Genomic DNA, 26,569 nt, shown 5'->3' with positions numbered 1-26,569 from the left:
ATGTACCGGTACTTTATGATACTGTACTTTTGGCAAATTTCTATGTTTCTCGTTTAGAATTTGTGTATAATATAAAAAAAAAATTGTTGAAGATCACTGCATAATAATTTGTGAATATGTCTCATTCAACGTATCGATGGCCCAGAACCAGACTGTTCCAAGTCCATTTTACTATTTTTTTTTCAGAAGAGCTATTTTAAGCTCCTAACATTCAATTTAGTAGGTTTAGTAGGTTATTTAGCGTCTGAATGAGATGAAGGTGATAATGCCGGTGAAATGAGTCCGGGGTTCAGCACCGAAAGTTACCCAGCATTTGCTCATATTGGGTTGAGGGAAAACCCCGGAAAAAACCTCAACCAGGTAACTTGTCCCGACCGGGAATCGAACCCGGGCCACCTGGTTTCGCGGCCAGACGCGCTAACCGTTACTCCACAGGTGTGGACCCTAACATTCAAAGCTTCATGAAACAATTTGGAATAGCTTCATAACAACCTTATGGAGAGAAATATTTATAATTTTTTTCGATTCATATATGCAGAGAATAACTGGAACACAATGAAACACAGATTTCTTTCTTATGAAAAGTTGGGCTTAGAATAGTCTGGTTCTCACCATCGATATTTCTATCTAACTTCTGGACAAGTCTTTTTGCAATGTTTAGCCTATATATAGTTTCTAAATTTGTATTACTGCAAAATCTGTAACTTTATCCTAGACATTTCTTCTCATAATAACCTTGCCTAAATTCCGAACATGTCTTGCTGCAGTACGTCTATATTAGACATGTTCTGCTGCAATAATTTTATGAAATTTAAGAAGCCGCATTTTAGCCATATCTACACTCCATTCCTGAACACTTCTCATCCAAAATGTTTACTCAGTTTCTGAATATGTTTTGTTACAGTATCCCTGCCTTCCTTCTGGGCAGGTACTGCTGCAATATCTCTATCTGCTTCAATGACGTGTCTTATTGCAGTACTTCTATCTACTTCACTGACATATCTCATTGAAGCAGCTGTAGCTGCAGAATGGACACCGGTCAGTGATTTCCGCCTCGCGCGAGAAGCTTCTTTCTTGCACAAACAAGCGCAAATCGGATTTCGATATGGCGGACAGGAGAAAGGGATAAACCTCAGTCGACCGGAAGTGGGGCTTAAGTCGCCCCAGCAGCAGAGTTGTTTTATTGGCCTCTTTTTCTTACTCTATGGGTCTGAGAGCCTTGCCGCCATCTTGATGCTCTAACACATGCCTTATTTACAACGTACTAACCTTCGCTCTATCGCCATGTTGTAATTTTACATCTAGACAGAACAGGGTTTTACAGAAATGTTACATTTAGAGATACTCTCAACAACAAACTGTTATAAAACCTTACACTTATGTTGTGTTCTTCTTACGTAGTAGGCCTACTGTTTAAACTCTGGTTTTATAAATTCATACCTACAACCCACGCTACAAGAACCCAATCATGTAAATCCATCTAGTATGAAGATAGAGAAAAAAAGTGAAACCGCGATATTTTAAAATAAAAGGCAGGCAAAGACCAACAATTTTATACAATATAAATTTGATAAAATTTTAAAGGCATTTTATATTCCTAACCAAAATACCCTGCGCCTCTCCAGTAGCACTGGATTTACGCAAACTCTGGTTCGATCTCCGACGCTGTATGGAGTAGTAATTGTGGTGTAAACTGCAGGCTGTGTTTCAACTGAAACTCTATCATTTATCTCAATACAAAACTTGTTCTTCCAATACTCTCCACGTCATGGTAAGGCGTAAGATCTTTGATGATGCTGAAAGGAAATGGCCATGTACAGTAGTGGCAAAAAAAAAAAAAAAAAAACCGGACCGATCCTTGTAGCTGATTTCAGAGCCTTGTTCACTCTAGAGCACGATAGACTGGTAACTAAGACTTTCGTGGTTCGAATCCTGCCTGGGAAGGAAACTTTCTTTTGTTCCTTATTAAAATTTATTCCCAATACTTTTCGATTGCAGCGATATTTTACTACTTAATTAACTTATTATTCCCAGAACATGAATTTTACCAGTAATCGAAAAGTATTGGGAATAAATTTGAATAAGAAACAAAAAAAAAAGTTTCCTTCCCAGGCAGGATTCGAACCACGAAAGTCTTAGTTACCAGCCTATCGTGCTCTAGACGTGCTCTAGAGAGAACAAAGCTCTGAAATCAGCTACAAGGGTCGGTCCGATTTTTTTTGAAACCACTGTACATGGATGGGCAACTCGTGCTCTCAAAGTGTCAACACAATCTCAGTGCGGGTAGAACGCACTCTGTACTAGCTGTAGTGTCTGTATGCGGTTCTTGCAACACGCAAGGCTAGCATCTGCAGTAGGTGGCGGCTTGTTTTAAGTGAAAAATAATATAATCCCCAGATCATTTCCCTTTAGTGATGAGTAGAAAGAGAAAGATTTTCTTTTATTAAGAAGGGAGGTAAAGCTTGTATTATGTTCTATTACATTTTTTATGCATAACATTTTATTTAAAACTAGCCGTACCCGTGCGCTCCGCTGCACCCGTTAGAAATAAATATAAAGTAATTACATAATTAAAATAGGACATTTGATCCAGGGAAGATTCGTGTTTGATAGAAGGATAAATCGCTTAATATGTTACTTAATTTAAATTGCATCCAAATAATTAAAATGCGATCATTTTGGTCCAGAGACACTCATTTGGTGCAATGACAATTCCTTTAACATGTTTCTTAATTTTTATTACATGCATCCATACTTTAATGAAGACTGACATATCATTTAGATTTAATGTGTATACTTTATTTTACTTGCTATATGTTTCCATTGAATTATGATAATAACTTAATTTTAACCCTTGTTTTCTACATATTCAGTAAATGGCGCTTGGGCCACTATGGTTCTGAACCCTTCAAATAACTTAAATTATATTACATTATATTATATTATATTATATTATATTATATTATATTATATTAAATTATATTATATCATATAAAAAATGTGTTGATAACGGATGTACACCGATAAGTAAGTTTTTAATTTGTTATGGGGGCTCTTGAATCTCAGGAGGAACAAATTTTATTTTACAACAGCGCAACATAATCTGCTTGGCTCATTACCCAATTTTTTTGCATTGCATTTAATGCATATGTATTTTATGTATTTTAACACGATTCAATTGAGCATAGTTAAAATTTGGATTATAAAATAATGGAATGCTAAGCTAACATATTATTACTGCATACTAAATCAATACACTCTTGTGGCTCGTTAATTCTCTGAGATAAACATTATTTTAAGAAATACAGGAAACGAATACACAGAATAGCCTATCAAGTTGTTTGTGCATAAGAAGCTATTTTAGTCTTACCTGTCCTCAATTCACTCCGAAGTTACTGTAATAACATTATAGCATTATGTCCATATAGAGAAACTACACTTTCCAATGGTGAAATAATAATTAATTACACAAATCGGTTAATTTAGCTTCCGATATTACTTCATACAAACACAGAAACATTCTCTGCAGGCTATGATTCATAGCTTTCGATTATTGTTGACCAAGGCCCCTTATAGACGAATTCATTTGTTTATTTCATTATACCGCCTTAGATGGCAGTTATTTTAATTTTGAAACTCATTTATCTCATTAAATATCAGTCCTATAAAAATTTTTCAAAGCATAAAACTTATCGGAAATGATTTTTAAAGAAATGTTTGTTATGTAACATTTTTCACAAAAGTCAATAATAAGCGAGATATTTTCGATTTATTTAATTCAGACCCCCTTATAACCCCACTTTTAAATAATGTATTTTGAATGCCATATAGCCTAAAATCTAAGTTACAACGAACTTAATTTATATTCCAATTTTCATCGAAATCGGTTCAGCCATTATCGCGTGAAAAGGTAACAAACATACAGGCAGACAGACAGACAGAGAGACAGACAGACAGACATACAAACAAAAATTTCAAAAAAGCGATTTTCGGTTCCAGGGTGATTAATTATATATGTTAGGACCAATTATTTTTGGAAAATCGAAAATTACCAGAAAAATTTAGGCTACAGATTTATTATTAGTATAGATTGTGATTAAGCGAAATTTTCCCCCATATTTGGCTGCCGCACGAGTGTTGAAAGGTTAAAAACCACTCTACTGTTGTATCAAGATTGATATGAAACTGTAACAACAACGCTGAAAATCGAACTCAATCGCATGAGTTTCAACTCGTAAAACTCGGATATAAAAGCATGCGTAGCCTTTCGACCACTGTCAACAAGAGAATATTATCCACCAAATGTTTCTCATTTGTTGCCATGGAAACAGCTCATCCTGTTGCTGTTCTTCCTTTCTGGTCTTATCTAAACTTGAGAAGCGTCCCTTACGTTGGCAGCATTGCTGAAAGTGTCAGTTCCGCCTCCTTAACATTGTAATGTTAAATTTACAAATCAGGAGCCCGTGTCACACTCCAAAACAGCTCCCAGAGGACCTCGGTGTCAACTTCGCTGCCAGCACGTCCGAGAGTTTCGCTGAAACGTTCTTAGTTGATACGTGTCCGCCGGTATAACGATCTAATTGTCAATAAAGCTACTGCGATAATGCCATCTATCGGAATAACTTCGAAACTTGGACGGCATTATATATTTCTCACTCTTACAAGGACTTACGTGCTATATACTGAGGTTGTTAATGGCATTTCCATTTCAATCTGATGTTGTGTTTGAAAATTATGATGATGATAGAGAGAATTTGAAAAACAAATTCATTGATTAAAGTTCACGTTAACACTTTGTTTGTTAAAACCATAAAATTACTTAGTCATACGTTAAAAAGTGTTAACATTTTTTAAAAAAGGTATATACCTTCGACAGACGGCCCGTTTCGACGTGATGTCACGTCTTCTTCAGTGCCTCCTCAACTACTGGTGATCTTGAATTCTGCGATGTGCATTTGTCGATAGTCCCTCGATGTCTTTCGATTGCATATCCGAGAATAATCGAAAACCTGAACTTTAATGAATAGGTGTACTTTAATGACATGCATTAAAGGACTGCTACCAGGTGTATAATTACTACATTTGGGCATGGTCGAGCATAAAATAATTTAAAATTCGTAAATTATAAGTAGGGATTGGATTTATATGTAATTACATATTATGTTCCTTTCAACCTAACCGTATATAAATAACAAATCTTTGCGAATCTTGTAATTACCATTAATATATTAAAATTTAATACTACATAATTTTTACATATTTACCCCGTATTACATATTATGGCTTGGTATTACATAAATCTACATATTTAGGGGGTTTATTCATTTTTACTTCTCTAAAAGGGGGGGGGGGAACTTCTGCTGGGGAAGTTTACAATTTGAAATACACAGATTTAAAAAGCCTTTTTATCTACCCAAGAAAAGATATATTTCGGGACGAAACATAACGTCCTTAGTTCCAGGAAGTAATAGAGGAACTCACCCCATACTGCCCACTGTAAATATGAGTGAACAAAAGGCCACCTTTCTCATACAACTACCTTGTATTGTAAAAACCACTCAGAAAGTATCGTTGCCTTCATACTGTGGAGTGGGACGAGGATGACATGATTTGTCTCGAACTATAATTGTTCTGCACACGTCTTAACAAGCCGTTCCCATGCAATTTGCAACCTTATCCACCCTCTTCCTAATCCTTCCAGAGAAAACCCGTGTCAAGTCTGACATGAGCCGCAATAAAGTAGCCGACTTTTGAAAACAAGCTGGAGTAAAGGAACAAACTGGAAAGATGTTGAAAGATTAAAATAAATAATCCAGTAAAGCGAAACAGTCCTTGCAGTACTGTTGTGTCATTCATTTCACTCAGTTCTCTAGTTTTAATACTTAGAGTATAAAGTGCAAGTGAGTTTATCTACTGTTTTTAACTAACTAAAATGGCCCCTGCATCTTCAACCCTAACGACAAAAATAAAATCATGGATTGCGATGGATGAAGCTTTCAATACAGATGGAAAAATAGTAATATGTGCGGTAAAAATGTCAGGTGCTCTATGAAATCACAACTGGAGAGTCTTACCTTTCCTATACCTGCCAGATATTGATATTAAATATTTTCAGGATTTTACATATTTTGGTACATATTCAGCTTATTTTTCTTACATAAATATGTACATATTTCACACCTTGATATTACATAAAAATCCGGTCCCTAATTATAACTTTCTGAAAACAGCCTATAACAAGTGATATTATAATAAATAGGTTGACATCCCCTAGGAGGGGTCATTATCAAATTAAGCACATAGCAGATAGGGCAGCTTACTATATCTCAGAGACAGAGGCTAGGGGATTGAAACTGATCAGGAAGAGGAAAAGGAATTGGTTGGGTCACTGGCTGAAATGAAACTGCCTACTGAAGGGTGCACTGGAAGGAATGGTGAACGGGAGAAGAGTTCGGAGTAGAAGAAGATATCAATTCATAGACGACATTAAGATATATTATATGGATCATATGAGGAAACAAAAAGGCAGAAAATAGGAAAGGTTGGAGAAAGACCTGTCCTTGGGCAGAACACTAAATGAATGAATGAATGAATGAATGAACTATTATTATTATTATTATTATTATTATTATTATTATTATTATTATTATTACTTCTTTCGTATGTTTTGAGACATGTTTAGGAAATGATAGTATGTTGTTTGAAAAATTCTTACTTACTTCGACGTTGATTATGAAATTGAGGGGTTTGCTGGAAAAAGGGCGTATACGTCAATATGGTGAATTGAGATACAGGCAATCTAAGATTTTAAAACGCACCTGAATAAAATGTTATACAGATAGTGAACAAAATTATACATTAAATTAAAAATATTAGTGAGTATAAATGTTTTGTAGCATTTAGGCAATTTATATTATTAAATTTCCTTATATTTGTACCATATAAAACTTCGGTCTATACAATGATTTGCTTAGGGGATTTAATGTAGATTTCAGATTTAAATTTCACACGGAATTGAAACAAAGATACATTTAATGACATTTATTATCTACTTCTAAAGTAATATACATTATTTCAGATATACTGAGTAGACATTAAGTACGCAAAGCAAAATCTCTGAATATGACAGAAAAAGAAAATCTCCATTTTGTGTGAACATAAATAAATAAAATTTATTCTTTGTATAATCCTGTTAACAATAAGCCCAAAAATCTGAATATTGTAACAAATCTGTTTATAGAACATAAAATATTTCCGTCTGATTCTATGAGTTTCATAAGTTTGTTTACTCTTAAAGCAAGGACAATAATGAACATAAAAAGCAGTCAAAGGAAACAACTGGACTGACTAAATTGAACTATATATATTTGCTTAGTCTCTACCAAGAGAAAACACACACAGTACAGTATGCGGTAACGCGCAGCACTAGCTCTACTTGTAGACTGACTGACTAAATCGCGCACGCACGCACGCACGCACGCAGCCCTGTCCTGCAGCTATGTACAGTACAATCAAAACAAAATTTCGCTACTATAATTAGCGAATTATTCACTACATTTTAAACCGTTTTCCCGAAGAAGAGCGTAGAGGTCTATCCGCCTTTCTTCCGGCAAACCCCTCAATTGTTTCTGATTCGTCTGACACATACTGTACATTATCATTTCTTCACGAGTTTCACAATAAAAAACTTAAGGTGACATTTAACATTTCATTTTTTAAGACGACATGTATTTATTTAGCATGACGAGTTACTCCCTTGGTTTGAATTGTAAATTATTTAAAAACAGCGCGTAAGAGGGTCTTAGACTAGAAATGTTTAGCTTAAATGTAGTTCTGTTTATAAGTATGCATGAGGGTGTAAGTAATTGTCTTATTTGAGCTGTTGTATCAGTGAAGCGAGGTGAGTCAGTGAAGTTATGGTTTTACAGTGCAGTGAATAGTTCCGATCAGTGATAATTTATAGTGTCAATGAAATGTGTTCTATAGTGTCAGTGAAATGTGTTATAGAGGGTTAGTGAAATGTATTCTAAAGTGTCAGTGAAATGCGTCATAGTGCCACTACAGTGAGTGAGATGAGAGTAAAGTGAAAGACTATTATCAGTACCAATGTAAAACTTATGTAGGGCCTATACATACGTAGGTTGTATTGTAAAATTAGGTTCACTTATTAATTAGGTTATTTTATGTATTATTATTAATTGTAATTATTGTGTTCAATTGTATTGTGTATTCTTATTATATTGTGTATATAATTGTATTGTGTATTGTACAGAGTGATTTATATAGAACTGACACATTTCTTTCTTTATTTATTTCAAAACGATTGATGCTAGCCACAATTTGTTATACCTCAAATGTAGAGTATCTTTGGGAGATTACTAACCTCTATAGCAAATGTTTAAAATTCTTTATTTATTCGGCTAGAAATTCACTTAATGGCCAGTTTTTAACGTCAAATTAAGCAGGAGTTTTGATTCCCTGTCACGAGATGCGCAGATGTTTATTCTTTATTCCTTATTGTTGGCATCTGTTTTCGACATTTTGTTTTAGTCACTGAAAATGCAGTACACATTAAATCAACGGCTCTTCCTTGTGAAGCAATACTGGATTACGAATTCAATAATTACAGCTACTCAAAGGGCAAGCCAGAGAGAATTTGGTGTTCGTAATCTCCCCCCTCCAAAGAAACACAATACTGGGACTGGTAAACAAATTGGAAACGACTGGATCTCTAAAAGAATAATAATGATGACAATAAATACACAGAATAAAGGGAATCAAAACTCCTGCTTAATTTGACGTTAAAAACTGGCCATTAAGTGAATTTCCAGCCGAATAAATAAAGAATTTTACATTTGCTACGGAGGTTAGTAATCTCCCAAAGATACTCTACATTTGAGGTATAACAAATTGTGGCTAGCATCAATCGTTTTGAAATAAAGATAGAAAGAAATGTGTCAGTTCTATGTAAATCACTCTGTATAATTGTATTTGTATTGTATATTGTATTGTGTATTGTAATTTTATTGTGTATTGTTTATAATGTGTATACCACTGCCACCGGGTGCTTGCATACTTGCAGTGTAAATAAATACATACATTATATTATTAATCTCAATGATGTTGACTTGTAGAGCAATTTTTAGAAGTAACGTAGCAGAACATAACATAAAATGTTTTGTGTCCTCAGCCGTCCCCCCCCCCCTTTATCGAGCAATAGTCGGTCTTCTAGGTGCTACCAAGTTAAAGATTAAGAAACATAATATCAAGAAAACTGTGCATAAGAGAGAAGGGAAAAAGACAGAAAGACAGAAAGATAGGCTATATCAAACAACTAAAAGATGGGAAAAATATAAAATTGAACGCAGCCGTAAATAAAAGAAAGCTACAAAACAAAAATTCAAGAAAAACACGTGGATGAATAAATAAAGGTAATGTTCTCCTGTCTTATTCCTAAGGGATTCAATTCCGCGATATGTCGCTTTTGCGGAAAATGTTGCGAAGCTCCAACGAAGAGGCGTACCGAGGTACAGACGCACGTACATGGTGTGCTCCCGTAGTTCTCTCAAAGTGAGACAGTTATTTTCTTTACAGCTCTGACGTGTCACGCGTGAAACAAGACGGACAGACCAACAACCATACACGTGTCACAAATTAAAAAAAAATGAGTCCCCCATCTGACACACACATTGAAATTTCTTCTCGAGTTTCACAATAAAAACCTTACCTTGTAATATCAGGGATTGCCGAAACGTTAATCAGTTCAAATTTTCAGAATTGAAAGTGCATACATTTACATGGAATTGATATGTGAGTGTTAGCCGGTTTTTATGTGATATTCCACCTGTTTACATAATTAGTCATTTAGGCCTGGCATAAAATAGGATTAGCATACGAATTGTAAATTAATTCTGTGGCAGGATACTTTCATGTTTCATCAATATTTCATTGTATGAAAGCTCCTTAATCTGCCAGATAATTAAATAAACAAACACATATACAAACAAACAAATGAATAAATGATTCGAACAAATAAATAAATAAATAAATAAATAAATAAATAAATAAATAAATAAATAAATAAATAAATAAATAAATAAATAAATAAATAAATAAATAAATAAATAAATAAATAAATAAATAAATAAGTAAATAAATAAATAAATAATAATAAATATAAATTAATAAATATAAGAATAAATAGGTAAATAAATAAAAGAATAAATAAATAAATAAAAGAATGTATATATATATATATTTGAAGAGTCCACTGCAAGAACTATGGATGTCATTTTCTTGTCGAAAATGAACCAAGACCGTCAACACATAGCTTAAGGCATATAGAATGTACATAGAGAGTTATATGGTATTAACACTGATAGTCATTGTCCAGTAATGATCGGAAAATCACAGTTAAGTTTTGAGCACTAAGCATTTCAAACTTTCAATTGCTTCTCCTGAAAAATGTATTCCAAATGATCCATCATTCTTGCACATATACATATATGTAAACGTATAAACAAATAAACGAATAACCGAATGAATTAATTAATGACTAAATAATTAAATAAATAATTCAATTATTCTGTCATGTTGTAAACGATGTTAGCACGAAAACTTAATTATAATGCACTCTTATTCAAACAATCTACTATAAGGTCATTTATCGACATCAAAATTTAATACATACAATATTTTAGAAAATAAGACTTAAGGCAAATTGATCATTTCACTGTATTTATGACTTCTATTCCGCCCAGACACGTCTGTAATACCGAATGAAAGCTTACTTTTTGTTTTTAATAACCTTTCAGAAACTAAAAATTCTAAAAAATACTTAAGCCTCATTGAATATGCACCGAAGAATTATGAAAATAAAAATAAATGTAAATTTTACTTCACAGCCTACGCTAATCTTTAGACCTCCTGTGGCTCGGTGAAAAATGTAGTATCCTCCAATGTATTCTTATTTCACTTACTTTGTGAATGTTGAATTTGAATGTTTACGTTGGGATCATGCTACCATGGTAATCGTGCAGTTATAAACAAACATGGCTGACCAGAGTCCGTTTACAATCGAACAAAGATTAGTGACAGCGGTTTGGCTTCATGAAAGACGTCATACCGGCGACACTGTGGAAACAGTGAAGGTGAAATTTCGTGACCGCTTTGGTCTGGAACCGTCAAGAAAAGCAACAATGTTGAGGTAGGAAAAACGTGTATTCGCGACAATTCGCATAGCAAATGCGCCGAAATCTGAATACGACCTTTCCAACCGGTGGATTGGAAGATGATCTGCAGATGCTCAAGCTTCTTTTGCTTGGCCTCCACGAAAACCCGACTTCACAACACCTGATAATGCTCTCTGGGAGTTCATCAAGGACAAAGTTGCGAAATCATCGCTATAATACAACGGCACAATTACGAGCAGCTGTGGAAGATGCCTTCAACGAAATGACCCTTGATTATATGCGCAAAACATCAGCCAGGGTATGGCGCAGAATTCAGCTGTGCTATGAAGATGAAGATCTTCACACCGATGTCTTGGATCGTTAAACTATCAGGTACATGTCCATATCAATAAATGAACCATACCTATCGTAGTGTCGTAATATATGGAGCTACGCTCACTTTGTGACCTTCTGAGCAAGGCATCTTTTATACACCCTTACGTTATGAATTTCGGAATTTTTTTGTCGATACGCCCTACCGCACATGGGTATGCCGGCATCTAAGTTATCCCTTGAATAAATTTTTGTTATAGATTATTTACAAAATTCGATCTATAAACATACAGAAAAAAAAAAACAAACAAAACAGAGCGGAGTCTTAGATAACAAAATCTGTTAACGTGTAAATCTAAGTTCTCACGAAATTATCCGAAGTCTTCAGAAAGGGACTTTGTGTTTGGAAGTTGGTCACTTTTTTTTGTCTGAAATGATACATACTAGAGATGAATAACGATCGAGAAAGCAATACTAACAGCGCTCGCAAGGCCGAAAACCCGCACAACAATGTTGTATACGTCGGGTCGTTGACGTAAAGACTGCTTGTAAGTGTTTCGAGACGTCGAGATTGATCACTCCCAAAGTCCCGAATGTCAAGCATCCTTGAATCGCCACAGTTGTTTATACCTGACTGAACTTTTATCTACTTTGGCAACTGTTATATATGTATAAACAATCAACTAGCCTCTTTGAAACATCATCTCTACCTTTCAGTGTATAATAATCCGTTCCCCAATCTTTATTTAATTACTAGAAATTATCTTTTCATATGTTTGAGATCGAGTGTGCAATCTCAAGTAAAATATATTAACGTTATATTTTATGTTTCTTAGATATGCAAATTTATTTGAGGTTTGTTGTTTTTTCTATTTATATAACCATAGGTAATATCATATAATAGAACCAGAACATTTTGATAACTAAGATACTGTTCTGTTTTGTCTTTTTGTCTCATTTAAATATTTATAATGTTATTTATTGCAATGATGTATGTTATTCAAAGTCACGAAATCTTTCCACGTCGACCAAATGCTATTTCGAGAATGATGAGCGAGAGAAGCGCACGAGAATGACGAGACGAGACTCGAAAGACAAATGCAACGAATACAGCGAGCGAGAGCGGCAGTTAGTTTTGTTCATCTCTAATACAGACATATTTATGTAAAAGTGGTATGAATTTAAAAAATGCGAACTGAATTTGTGTTTGTGTTTTTTTCGAACTACTGACAAATCAGCTTCAATATTGCATTATTGGCCTTATTGTGCTTGGCGTAGTTAATGTAAACATAATTTAGTTTCTGTAGGAAAATAAGCTGACGCAAATTAAAACACTCGAGTATACTCAACGGAAATGAAATGCTCGTTTTAAATATAAGCTTATTTACATTGGGTGCTATTCATAGACATTTCGCTAGCCCACGCTACGAGCGTGCTAAACTAGCCCCGGCTATCGACTGGTTACTTGTACAGGATTCATATAATATCATATCGCTAACACTGGTTTATGAATGAATGAATGAATTAATTAATTAATTAATGAGTGAATGAATGAATGAATGAATGAATGAATGAATGAATGAATGAATGAATGAATGAATGAATGAATGAAGCCATTGTGTCCCATGAAGGGCTATGGCCTCCTACAGGAGGGGAAGCTCGGTTGGTGTGGTTCACATGATGAGCTATTTCACGTGAACAATATTCACATTCACATTCACTATGTGAGATACACTAGAGTTTGTCAAATTTTAGTTCTATATGAGTTTGTTCACTATCTGTCTCCACTCGTTCCTGTTGCGGGCGATGGTTGACCAGTTCCCTCCCAGCTGCTGCTTGAATGTATCTGCCCATCTTCTTCTTGGCCTGCCTTGTGTTCTCCTTCCTATGTACGGGTCCCACATGGTGGTTTCCCGCGCCCATCTGCCTTGTTGCTGCCTTGCTACATGACCACCCTACTTCCACTTCGTTATGAGGGCTTTTTCTGTGATGTTCTCAGAAGCTGTAATTTTCTGCAGTGACATGTTGGAGACCTTGTCTTTCAGTGAAACGCCAACTATCTTCCTCTCCATTTTCCTTTGGCATATTTCGATGTTCATCTTTTGCCTCTCTGTGAGGGCCCAGGTTTGGCAACCGTATGTTAGCACCGGGAATACACAGGAGTTAAGCGCCTGGTTTATGAATACGAAAAACATTAGTTCGCTGATCATCCACCGGAAGCCCGCGCTAAGAATGTCTATGAATACGGCCCTTTAAGTTTTGAGTGTTCCCCTAGCAATTTTATTTTTTCATATAAAGTACTAAAGTACATAGTGTGGTTCTGAAAATAATATACTAATTATATTGATATATTTTATACTGGGTGAACAGTATAGAGCAGAACAGGTTTCACGGCTCTTAGCCTGCCGGCCGGCTATGCGCGCAGAGATGGGGGACTCAAGGCCGCGCGAGTTCTACTCTGTACTGTTCACCCAGTATAGATTAATATCTGTATTATATGTAAATATAAACAGATTTTGGTCCTTATAGTTCTTGAAATAACTGCATCTGAATTTCAGAAATGCTATAGTGTTACCATAGGCTTAACTTTGTTCCAGCATGCAAATGGCGCGCAAGCAGCTTCTGTTAACGGAATCTGACTAGAGGTAAGGTAATCCAATACAGGAGAACCGGCCCCTTTAAAACTTGCGTGCTCGGTAGTGTCCCTGTATCCAATATGCAACTTGGAAAGACGATTAGGGACCAACTGCCTTCTAACTGCTCACAATCTGGTGGCTTATAAAGTCGACCACAAACACCAAAGTCCTTCCCCCTGTGTCTGTGTCAGCTCTATCCAGATCGCATCATCCCATCCCATACCGCTGTGTCCCAGAATATTACATCACACAATAATGCCAACCTAACTTTGAGAACATTTTCTACTATGCGGGCAGCTAAACTTTGTCAGACGATAAAGCCTGGAAAATTTTCAAAGGATCCAACATTGAGGACATAGCAAAGAGATCTAGAAGTTTAATGAATTGACTCTAAAATGGTGGAATTAACTGTAGAAAGATGTGCAATTTAAGGGGAGGTTTTAAGGTTCTGACAAATACTTAAAATATGACTTCTTTATGGTATCGGTATCTGAATATATGAACTTTTGTTCTATGAAAATATTGAAATATTTACTACACTGGTATTTAATATAATGTATTTTTAAGTGTCAGCGCATTTCTATTTTTAAGGAAATATTGCACTAGTCATAAATACCTAACTAACTAATTTTAAAACTTTCATTTTTATTATCTGAATATATGAATCAACCTGCTTAATAAGTTTATTCTGCTTTGTAATTAATTCTATTGCTCAGTCTTCTAAATTGAAAGTGAAAGACATATTATATTCACTCTTCTTAGTAATTAATTCTACTGCGCAATCTCAGATGTTAAAATTAAAGTATATTCACGAAGCATAGTAATTAAAATTCTATTACACAGGCTTTGAAGATAAAGTGACATAAATCCATCCTGCTTAGTAATTTTCTGGAGGAGTCTTGAATTTAAATATACTGTTTTCGCGATAGATTTGGACACTGTTAGACTATGAATTGTTTTCATTTTGGTGGTAAAGTTTGGTTAGTCATAGTGTTTTGCTTAATTTTATGGCCTACGCAACATGATTTTACATACTTTTCTCAAGTTTAAAGTTGCGACGGGTTTATTACCTGGTGGTGGCCTCTTCTTGTTCTGCCGCGTCGCCGGCAGAGGTGAAGTTGACTAGCTCAGTCACACGTCGGTGGATGCTGGAAGATCTTGTCCCCCGGTAGAGGAGATCTCTGCTCAGGGACCTTATGGTTTTGTGGGCGTAGGATCTAATGTGGTATTCGTCGTTCTCACGAAAAGAAACCAAGGAGTAGAGTTACACTAAGTGTATTTATTCGGCTCACTTCCCTTGCTTGAGTCCAAGCGACGGAATACTGGCTGTTGTCTTCCGTATGATTTCGGCTTCTCGTCTAACGCCAGTTTAAAATCGCTGCTGTCACTTTTTGAGTAAAACACAAAGCTAAAAAGTGCGAAATCTACACTTTATCACTTCGATCGGCTGGAAAACAGAATGATAAGATATACACGATCGGAACAAGTGCCGGAAATATTATTAATACTCACGCGATCGACTCACAGGCCGTAAATTATATAAGTGAGTAGCACGCCACTGGCCGGCAGTCTTCTAACCAAACACACGATCGGCTCACTAGCCGGTGATATTCTGAGAAAATACACGCTCGGCTCACAGGCCGGTAATCGTCTGCGAAAATACACACTCGGCTCACAGGCCGGCAATCGTCTGGGAAAATACACACTCGGCTCACAGGCCGGCAATCGTCTGGGAAAATACACACTCGGCTCACAGGCCGGCAATCGTCTGGGCTGGGCACGCTCTCGGCTCACGTCCTTTTAAATGCTCACTAAGGTGACGCGCTCACCAGACGCTACTATTGTTTGCCAGATACAAACAACGCTACCAACGCGTTCCTAGACAGGAAAAACCCCTTTATGCTATACTAAAGTTCAGTAACCTACCTCGCGTCTACTGGTTTTAAAATGCGTTAGGCGCCTGTCAGACTGAGTGAATAAAGAACCTATTACGCGGTTCGCTGATCCCTGTGGCGTAGGTTAAACAGACATCTCAAAGAAATATAGAAATATCAAAATGAAACTATACTATAACTTATATGGAAGAAAAAATATCTTACTATTGCCGGACCACCCGACTACAGCTTCAAATGCCCCTTTCTCAACAATGGAAATTCCCTTAAAGAATTTTCATTGTTGGGAAATCTCGCCTTCGACAATGCCATTCTACCGTTATTCCTATCGCGATCAGCCAGGATACACGCCATCTTGCTCAGCTATACAAATTCTAAAATAAACATGACATATATGTTTTTAAACAATCTCTCTGTGCACACAGTCATTATTCAAGCATACTTGTTAATCATCCCTCACACTATTTACATACATTATCTACAAAATTCATAAGATTCTTATTTACAGTGTCACACATTATTCAATCACGCATCCGCCTTGCGTACGCAGTTACACTGCGCCGCACTGTACATTGGTATCCTGCCTTTTCACAATAGAGTCTAGCTCCCCATTCCAACTTACGTATCTATATTTACATTGTCTTGCCTGAATGGTCTTAGCAGCTGTTTATGGTATCTACCTAGAACCTTGTTGTTGTCTAGGTCCTTCACTTCGCAGGTATGGTCTCCAAACTGAAGGATCTCTACCCGGACTTGCTGATCTGTCACACTCGTCGCTACGCGTGGCTGGCATCCTATTGTCTACCTGTTGCGCTGCTACCATTAATGCATTTCTGCGGTCCCTTTCTTGTTCTTGTCTCCGCCAGTCTCTCCTGTTATTCCAGCCCCTACCAAAATTAGGCTGCCAGGATCCTTGCCTATATCTCCTATTTCTAAACCAGTGGGGTGGGTTGCTGTCCCTAGGGTGCATATCTGCCTCTCTATCCGGATACCATCTTATGTGATTGATTCTGCGGACTGGTCCGCCCCCATTATTTCTCATCCTATTTACATTACCTCCGTTACCGCGGTCAACACCAGGATTATTGCGGTTGTACATATTTCTGACAGGTTGAATATCCCTCCTATTTCGGTTTGGGCTGACAATACCACTTTGACCCCGACTATTATTATTATTATTATTATTATTATTATTATTATTATTATTATTATTATTATTATACCCATAGCCTGGTTGTCTGTCAGCTGCCCAACTATTTACATTCATGTTTCCTCGAGGTGGTGAGAGGGCGCCATGTGCCCCTCTCTCCGCCTTCGAGTGGCTGGAATAACCCTGTATACTCTTCTCTACACAATTAGTTGCGTCATAACTTTCGCCTCCATTGTGTGTCATATCAGAACTGTCTAGCGCGGTCAGGAGGTCAATTGTCTCCCCAAAATCTCGTGGTCCCGCGATAATTAAATTATACCTAATATTTTCCGGGTAATGGGATATGATAGTTTGTATCAATTCAGAATCTGGCATTGGTGGATTTAGACTCTTTCCCTTTTTGACAAGCTCCATAAAGTAATCAATCATCGATATGCCTTTCTTAGCATCAAACCTACTATCATTGATTTCTTTTCTAATTTTCTGCTGTTGCCTCTGCCCCCAATACCGGTCAGAGAACTTTGTTTTGAATTCTCCATAACTAACTTGTGCGTCTAAAGCTACGAGAACCCAATTAAGTGGCCGTCCTCTCAGACTTTTTCTCACGACGGTCATTTTTAGTTCCTCTGGTACCCCTTTCACGTGAAAATACGTTTCCAATTCGCGGATATAACAGTGAGGGTTTGAGAATTCCACCTCATCAAATACGGGATAACCGATTTCATTAATGATATGCGTGGGATACTGTGGGCGACCTAAAGATGACCTCTCGTTTACAATATTTAAATTACATTGTTCCTGATTTCGTGGGTCTTGGTTCTCTCCTACCACATGATTACTTATGTTACTACCTCCTACTATATTTCCTAATCCCATACTATTGCTCCCGCTAGGCGTTCCGCTCACGCTCGGTTCGCTAATTGAATTATCGACAGCGACTCCATGGATCCTATCTTGCATCGAATTCCATCTTGATTCTAAACTCTCTAAGCGTTCTCTCTCTTCCTTTCCCTGGTCTCTCACTACTCGCCTAATCGCCTCCATCTCTCGATCCACCCCTTGTAACCTCTCATCTACCGTTCCTTCTATGGCCGATCTCGTCTTTTCGTTCTCCGCAATTGTGCTGTTCCTCACCTTCTCCTCTAGTTCCCTCATGTTCTCTGCCATCTTATCTACTACGACGCCTAGTTGACTTTCTATTTCCGTATTATTGTCTGCTATCTTTCCCTCCAAGTTTTCTATTCGACTCTCTATCAGCTGGTTTACCTGTTCCCTAATCTCTCTGGAATTTTCTCCCATCCTACTCTCCATTTCTGATAGTTTGCTGTCCATCTGCCTCATCAGTTGTTCAGTCTTTTGGCCTAGCCTCTCATCTATTTGCTTTATTTGTTCTGAAATTTGCTTCGCTTGCTCAGTACTTTGACCTAATCTTTCATCCATCTGTCTCAAACTCTGTTTCAATTGCTCTGAATTATCCTGTTTCATTTGTTCAAAATTTTGCTTAAACTGTTCTGAACTATCTTGTTTCATTTGTTCAAAATTTTGCTTAAACTGTTCTGAACTATCTTGTTTCATTTGTTCAAAATTTTGCTTAAATTGTTCTGACATTTGCTTCGCGTGCTCAGTACTTTGACCTAACCTCTCATCCATTTTTTTCATTTGTTCTGTACTCTGACCTAATCTTTCATCCATTTTTTTCATTTGTTCTGAATTATCCTGTTTCATTTTGTCGAAATTCTGCTTCATTTGTTCTGTACTCTGTTTCAATTGCTCTGTAATATGTTTCATTAAAATTCCTAGCTGTCCTAGCATCGTTCCTTCTTCTCCCTTTTCCTTCTCGCTACATTGCTGGGTTTCTTCGCTATTTCCTATGATCTCGTCGTCCCCCATACTGCTCTCCAATTCTAATCTTCCCTCCATTTCGCTGTCTCCTACGTTCTCCATCCCTCTATTCTCTCTACTTATTATTTTCCTCTCACTCTCCGTCCCTTCGGTCTCAATTCTCCTATTCCTTAATAACATCTGGATATGCCATAACCTATATACAGATCACACAATAACAATCCCCTCCAAAATATTATACACACACAGACATAAATATACGTACAACCCTACACAGAATTATGCGTTAATAAATGTTATCCTCCCTACACACAAAGAAAGTTCATACATGTATAACCCTCCAAAATATTACCATCAACGTTGTCTTCCTCCTCGATGTAGCGTCGACCCTACTCGTCCCGCGTAGCCGTGATGATTTCGCCACCCTCGGTGTCGCCGCTCTCGTTGTCTCGGCGGGGATGCTGCGTCAGCCTCTCTGCTGTCGTCTAGTACTGACGATAATCACGTTGCTGCTGCTACTGTTGTTCTCGTCCCGACGCCTCGGTGGTATTGTTGATTCTCGTAGCCACGCGTTGTTGTTTTTATTCTCGTAGCCACGCGTTGTTGTTTTTATTCTCGTAGCCACTCGATGTTGTTTTTATTCTCGTAGCCACGCGATGTTGTTTTTATTCTCGTAGCCACGCGTTGTTGTTTTTATTCTCGTAGCCCCACGTTGGGCGCCATTTGCGACGGGTTTATTACCTGGTGGTGGCCTCTTCTTGTTCTGCCGCGTCGCCGGCAGAGGTGAAGTTGACTAGCTCAGTCACACGTCGGTGGATGCTGGAAGATCTTGTCCCCCGGTAGAGGAGATCTCTGCTCAGGGACCTTATGGTTTTGTGGGCGTAGGATCTAATGTGGTATTCGTCGTTCTCACGAAAAGAAACCAAGGAGTAGAGTTACACTAAGTGTATTTATTCGGCTCACTTCCCTTGCTTGAGTCCAAGCGACGGAATACTGGCTGTTGTCTTCCGTATGATTTCGGCTTCTCGTCTAACGCCAGTTTAAAATCGCTGCTGTCACTTTTTGAGTAAAACACAAAGCTAAAAAGTGCGAAATCTACACTTTATCACTTCGATCGGCTGGAAAACAGAATGATAAGATATACACGATCGGAACAAGTGCCGGAAATATTATTAATACTCACGCGATCGACTCACAGGCCGTAAATTATATAAGTGAGTAGCACGCCACTGGCCGGCAGTCTTCTAACCAAACACACGATCGGCTCACTAGCCGGTGATATTCTGAGAAAATACACGCTCGGCTCACAGGCCGGTAATCGTCTGCGAAAATACACACTCGGCTCACAGGCCGGCAATCGTCTGGGAAAATACACACTCGGCTCACAGGCCGGCAATCGTCTGGGAAAATACACACTCGGCTCACAGGCCGGCAATCGTCTGGGCTGGGCACGCTCTCGGCTCACGTCCTTTTAAATGCTCACTAAGGTGACGCGCTCACCAGACGCTACTATTGTTTGCCAGATACAAACAACGCTACCAACGCGTTCCTAGACAGGAAAAACCCCTTTATGCTATACTAAAGTTCAGTAACCTACCTCGCGTCTACTGGTTTTAAAATGCGTTAGGCGCCTGTCAGACTGAGTGAATAAAGAACCTATTACGCGGTTCGCTGATCCCTGTGGCGTAGGTTAAACAGACATCTCAAAGAAATATAGAAATATCAAAATGAAACTATACTATAACTTATATGGAAGAAAAAATATCTTACTATTGCCGGACCACCCGACTACAGCTTCAAAGTCCACGAAACAATTTTAATAAATAGTTAAAATACATGAAACGGGTGAACGGGTTGAATGGATAAAATTTCTACAAATTCATACTTAACATTTAATGGAGATTCGTAATATGTAAGCTTTAATATAGGTTGCCATTAAAAAATGAAGTTTACTAACACACCCTGTATGCCTGAATAGATAACATTTTTTCGAACACTGGTACCACATTGCATATTGTATGGTTTATCTCCAACAGATTTTGTGTATTTTTCTTAAATTAAAATTTAAGAATTTATGAGTTAAATTCCATACTTTTTAACATTGCATATTCATGCTAGAGATGAACAACGATCGAGAAAGCAAGACTAACAGCGCCCGAAAAGCTGAAAACCCGCACAACAATGTTGTATACGTCGCGTCGTTGACTGCTTGTGAGTGTTCTGAGACGCCGAGATTGATCACTCCCGAAGTCTCGAACGTCAAGCGGCCTTCAATCGCCACAGTTGTTTATACCTGACTGAACTTTTATCTACTTTGGCAACTGTTATATATGTATAAACAATCAAATAGCCTATTTGAAACATTATCTCTACCGTTCAATGCATAATAATCCATTCCCCAATCTTTATTTAATTATTAGGCCCTTATTAAAAGGCTAGGAATTTTTTTTCGTGTGTTTAAGATCAAGTGTACAATCTCAAGTAAAAAAATATTAACGTTATGTTTCATGTTTCTTAGAAATGCAAATTTATTTGAGAATTTTTTTTTTTCTATTTAAACCATAGGTCATATCTAAGCAGCGGATTCCTATGCAATAAAACACAATTAACAAAGTTAAAAATTCCGAACATTAAGTTTCAAGTTTAAAACCCGAATTTTATATCACATAAAAACACATATTTTCACAAAAAAATTATGTAAATACATATTTTCAGGAAATCTACTATAAACACATAAATCTTGGAGTTTTTTTACTTAAATATTTATTTACAAGAAATTTTAAATATTTTAAAACTAATCAATTATATCACTCAGAAGTACAGTATCTTTTTTAGGAATTCTTGGTTGCTTCGTGTTTCTAAGCGCTGTGTGGTGTATCCGTGATCCATTTTTGTAATAGTATCGCCACAAGTTCTGAGAACTGCTAGGCAGCATATCAATGTTATTATTATAAATTAACATGGACAAGGAGGAGAGATCTTGCAATACATAATTAGGAATGTTTATTGTTGCTGAAGATGATTTCATTCCACGCTTTGTTTGTGAAACACAACAGATAAGAGCTCGGGTATGAACATTATTTAATTTAAACAAACTCTCTCCTCTCGCTCATAGGCAATATCTTGTTGTGACTCCCTGTTATCCGGCTTCGTCAATCGATATCCTTCAAGATATACTGAAAGATGGTTGTTTAAAAAACGATTTGGCTTTCCTATTAGCAAATCTAAGCTTGTTGTGTGACACCATAAAAAACTCGAAACATCCAAAAACCTGTTGTCTGAAACAGGGAGGTGAGTGCCGTGGAAATTAAACTAGACTCGCTACCAGGTTCAGAAGCACAATTACTGAGGGACAAATTCCAGAATGTGTTTGGGAAAAACAGTGGATATAAAAAATGTGTGAAGTTGCTCAAGTATTGGAGGATGTACCTGTAGGTGAAATTGACGGTGTTTGTGTTTGGGACATTCCTCTCTTTAAATATGCACGTCTGACGTCCTGTGATGTGGAAAGATCCTTTTCACAGTTTAAGTCGTTGTTCAGAGATAATCGGCATGCATTTGTGATGGAGAATTTGGAGATGACCTTTGTTGTTCACTGCAATTCTCGGCCAACTACTAGCACTCAAATGTGGTTTGTGAGTACCTAGTAACATTTTTTTTTCCAAGCTAAGTAACGTATTTTTGTAATATTTAAAAACATATATTTTTTCATTTTTAGCAAATATTTTCGTACTTTTTAGCACATAAAAATAGATATATTTAATTTTTTAGCACATAAAAATCCGCTCCCTATTATATCATATAATAGAACCAGAACATTTTGATAACTAAGATACTGTTCCGTTTTGTTCTTTTTGTCTCATTTATGTCAATGATGTATATTATTCAAAGTTACGAAATCTTTCCACTTCGACCCAACGCTATTTCGATAATGATGAACGAGACTCGAAAGACAAATGCAACGAACACAGCGAGCAAGAGCGGCAGTTAGTTTTGTTCATCTCTAATTCATACGAAGTACTAATCGATTCTAATACGCGGACCTCGAAGTTAAAGTGAAAGGAATATAATCCCTCTGCTTAATAATTAACTGTGTTGCGCAATCTTGGAAGTTAAATTGAAAAGTATATGTTTATCCCGCTTAATATTTCTATAACGACGTATTTTTAAGTTAAAGTAAATGATGTAATATATTTTCGCACTATTTTTAATTATTATTTTGTATTCCGCAGTCTTGGACATTACAGGAAAAGACAAGCATTCACGCATCCTTAATTCTATTAATTCTAAAGCTCAAACATTTGAGTTACAGTGAAAGTTTTGTACTTACTCTGTTTGGTGAGGATTTCGTCTTCTGCCGGATCGTAGTCATCATTTTCATTTTCTTCGTCAAGCTCTGGTGGCAGCGGTGGGGTAGGTTCGGGTGCAGAAGCCGTTGACATCAGTGGAGGAGGACCCAGCGTGAAGTCTCTATGGTGACGAGACTTTTGCTGCAATTAATTAAAAAAGACATTTTGTGAGCGGATGAACACCTGAAGATAATGATTCTGACAGTTGAGATATTACTGAATTTACAGATTTTCAGTCTTGAAGAACTTCCTCAGAGATAACAGGTAATAATGGATTGTGTTACACGGGATATTCAAAGATTAACGAGATTAAATAGCAATTGTGAAAAAATGACGACCATAAATCTTACAATATTATGTGGGTTTGTGTTATAATCACATCACCAATATCATCTGTTCTGCCTCATCCGCTGATAAGAGACGCTAGCCCGAGGACGCTATGTGCTGATGACCGCTGAACTAGAGGGTTGAAATTTTTACGAAATATGAATGTCAATATCATAATCACACATTGTAGATTTCAATCATTTATCAGAAACACTTCTTAAAAACTGAACTTTTCTTTTCTTTTCTTAGTGAAAATCCTGTTTATAAAATAATTATTGTGTTTTAATCTAATTTCTTCTTAACGTTCACGCTGGATATTGCGCAATGGAACATTAGTAATATCCTATTCTAATTTGCTCATTTGTAAAAAACATTCAGTGTTCAAACATTAATAAAAATAGTATTGCTTTACGTATAATTCTCTAGCAATGAAACCATGCTGAATATAACCAATCAAATGCTCCATTTCACAACAGAGATATTAATGAATAGGTATACCAAGTTTCATCACTCTAGCTTCAACCACTGAGAAATAAAATGAATACTTGTCGTTGAAAACATAGAAAATTTCTTTTTTGAGATAATTACTTTTGAATTTTTGATTACATATAACTCGCACATTAACACAACTTCTACCAATTATATAAATGTATAGTTATAGTTAAAATATTGAGATAAAATTTTCATGAAACCGTACATTTTTAGCGCTAAAATAAAAAAAATGACATTTCTCAAAACTCAACTATTTTAAATAGTACATTGACTTAAGGATCCTAAGATCCACTCTGTCCCAGCTCCGTAAGAATGGCTAACGTTTACTCCTGTGAGTCGTTGAGAAGGATTCTGGAAACGAATCGCACGATTCTTTGAAGCAAATTGATCATGTCCTTTTGATATATTAGACAGAACTAAATTACTCCAGCTTTTATTTTAAACAGTTTATGGCTTTAAAAATTGTTGGTTGTAGTACAAACTTCAAACAGCCTTAATGAGCCGCCCCTGACATTAGTCAAGTAAAAAGGCGCCTGACACATTTCCTATGTATAGAAACAGACAGTTCTAAATTGCTTTGCGCAAGGCGAGTATCACGTCACATACCACCATACCCTGTATCATATATACCCAGTTAGGTCGACCTTATAGGCCTTGAAGTTAACAACTTTTGTTAGGTTTACTATACTGCCATCTAGTTGTTACATAAGGAGTCACGTCATAATTTCCATTTGAATTGCATTAGCGACTGTACTGCCATCTCGTGTTCGTTTACGGCGGACGGGTGGCGATCCTGGCGGTTGTTCTCTTCAAAGTGCTGCCGATTTTAACATAGCGATGAGTTATCTGTTACATATATGATCTAGGACCATACTTAAAGAACAGCAGACCACGTGAGGTGGGGAAAACGAGTTTCATTTGATCATGCTTCTCATCTTTATATTCGAAAAGTTGTGCAATTTTTAATCGGAAAAAATGTTCCAGTTATTTATCCTTCTGTATATTCTAGTATTAGGGGCTGCAAGACAATAAACATTTTAAAAAATAGCTTAAAGCATAATCTTCTTAGCAATTCACTGTAATTATACTGACTTAAACGGTCACTGACTATAATGGTATCTTCTTTCTTTAGACATGCATCCTGATAGCGATGTATTTTCAAAATTGTCAATAATCTATTCCTATTATATAACATTATTTGAAATATATTAACATTCTATGTACTTTAGTTTAATTCTGCTACACGTTTGTATTTCATTGTTTAATTAATAGTTCATAGTATTTTACTGTTTAATTAATAAATAACTCTTGTATACACCCTACATCAGCGAATAGGGATTATAAAGAATGGACACTTCGCGTCGGTACCTTTGATGTGGCCGGATTTCAATGACCTTCAAGCAAGCTAGAGTTGGCGCTGACATCACACCAGCTAGCAGTCGACACAGCGGAAATATAACATATATAATTAATACATATAGGTACATTATGTACTCAAAAATAAATTGGATCCATAGAATAATAATCCGTCATTAACTGTAATGTCTAGACTCTAGATCTGAATTGCATTAGCGAATGTACTGCCATCTCGTGTTCGTTTACGGCGGACGGGTGGCGATCCTGGCGGTTGTTCTCTTCAAAGTGCAACCGATTTTAACATACACATGAGTAATCCTTATGTGATTTAGGTATACACGTAACTTTGATCTAAATCAAATTATTGTAATCTTTGTAGCTTTTAAGTTCATATTATGGATACATACTTTTTGCTGGCTGAGTGGAAGAGAAACGGCCTTACGGCCTTAACTCTGCCAGCTAATATAAAAATTATTATTATTATTATTATTATTATTATTATTATGATTATGATTATGATTATGATTATTATTATTATTATTATTATTATTATTATTATTATTATTATTATTATTATTATTATTTCCTCATGTTTTGTTCTAAGCATCTTCTTCACGAGCTATTTCTTTACAGTACATTTTTAGTTGAGATTCTTAAGAATTCCCCTATATTAAAATAATGGGTTCTTGCACATATACTAGATAAGATAATCAATTTATAAGAAGAGTTTATAAAGCAGAAGCCTTTGGGTTGTCATGGTAACATGTACAATTTACAATTTTATTTTTGTTTACGGTTTGTGTTGATGGAAAAGAAAGATATTCTCTTTATAGAGTTTTCCCAGAAATCGCTCTTACGTCTCTCTCTTTCCTTTTATATATTGTACATGGAAAAAAATCTATTACTATGTGACGTCGTTTCTGTGTCACTTCAGACAGATCCATGCCACATGATACTGTCTCACGTCTTGTACTGCTGTAGACAATGACGACCCGGTTTCCTTTCGATCGGTGCAAAAATT

The 26,569-nt window shown here is 36.5% G+C and overlaps 1 protein-coding gene across 3 annotated transcripts in view; it reads right to left on the bottom strand.

Moving 5' to 3' along the window:
• The window catches only part of LOC138712306 (follistatin-related protein 5-like), a 218,015-nt gene extending 194,505 nt beyond the window's left edge, over positions 1 to 23,510 (bottom strand). For all 3 annotated transcript variants that reach the window (XM_069843933.1, XM_069843935.1, XM_069843934.1), the window contains exon 1: positions 23,355 to 23,510. In XM_069843933.1, the coding sequence (XP_069700034.1) occupies positions 23,355 to 23,466 (112 nt within the window). In that variant the 5' untranslated portion in view covers positions 23,467 to 23,510. The remainder of the gene's footprint in view (positions 1 to 23,354) is intronic.
• Between the last annotated feature and the right edge of the window lie 3,059 nt (positions 23,511 to 26,569).

This window comes from Periplaneta americana, chromosome 13 (assembly GCF_040183065.1).
Source record: "Periplaneta americana isolate PAMFEO1 chromosome 13, P.americana_PAMFEO1_priV1, whole genome shotgun sequence".
Classification (NCBI taxonomy): Eukaryota; Metazoa; Arthropoda; class Insecta; order Blattodea; family Blattidae; genus Periplaneta; species Periplaneta americana.
Note: the sequence above shows the minus strand (reverse complement) of the source record. Positions and strands in the feature narration are given on the sequence as shown.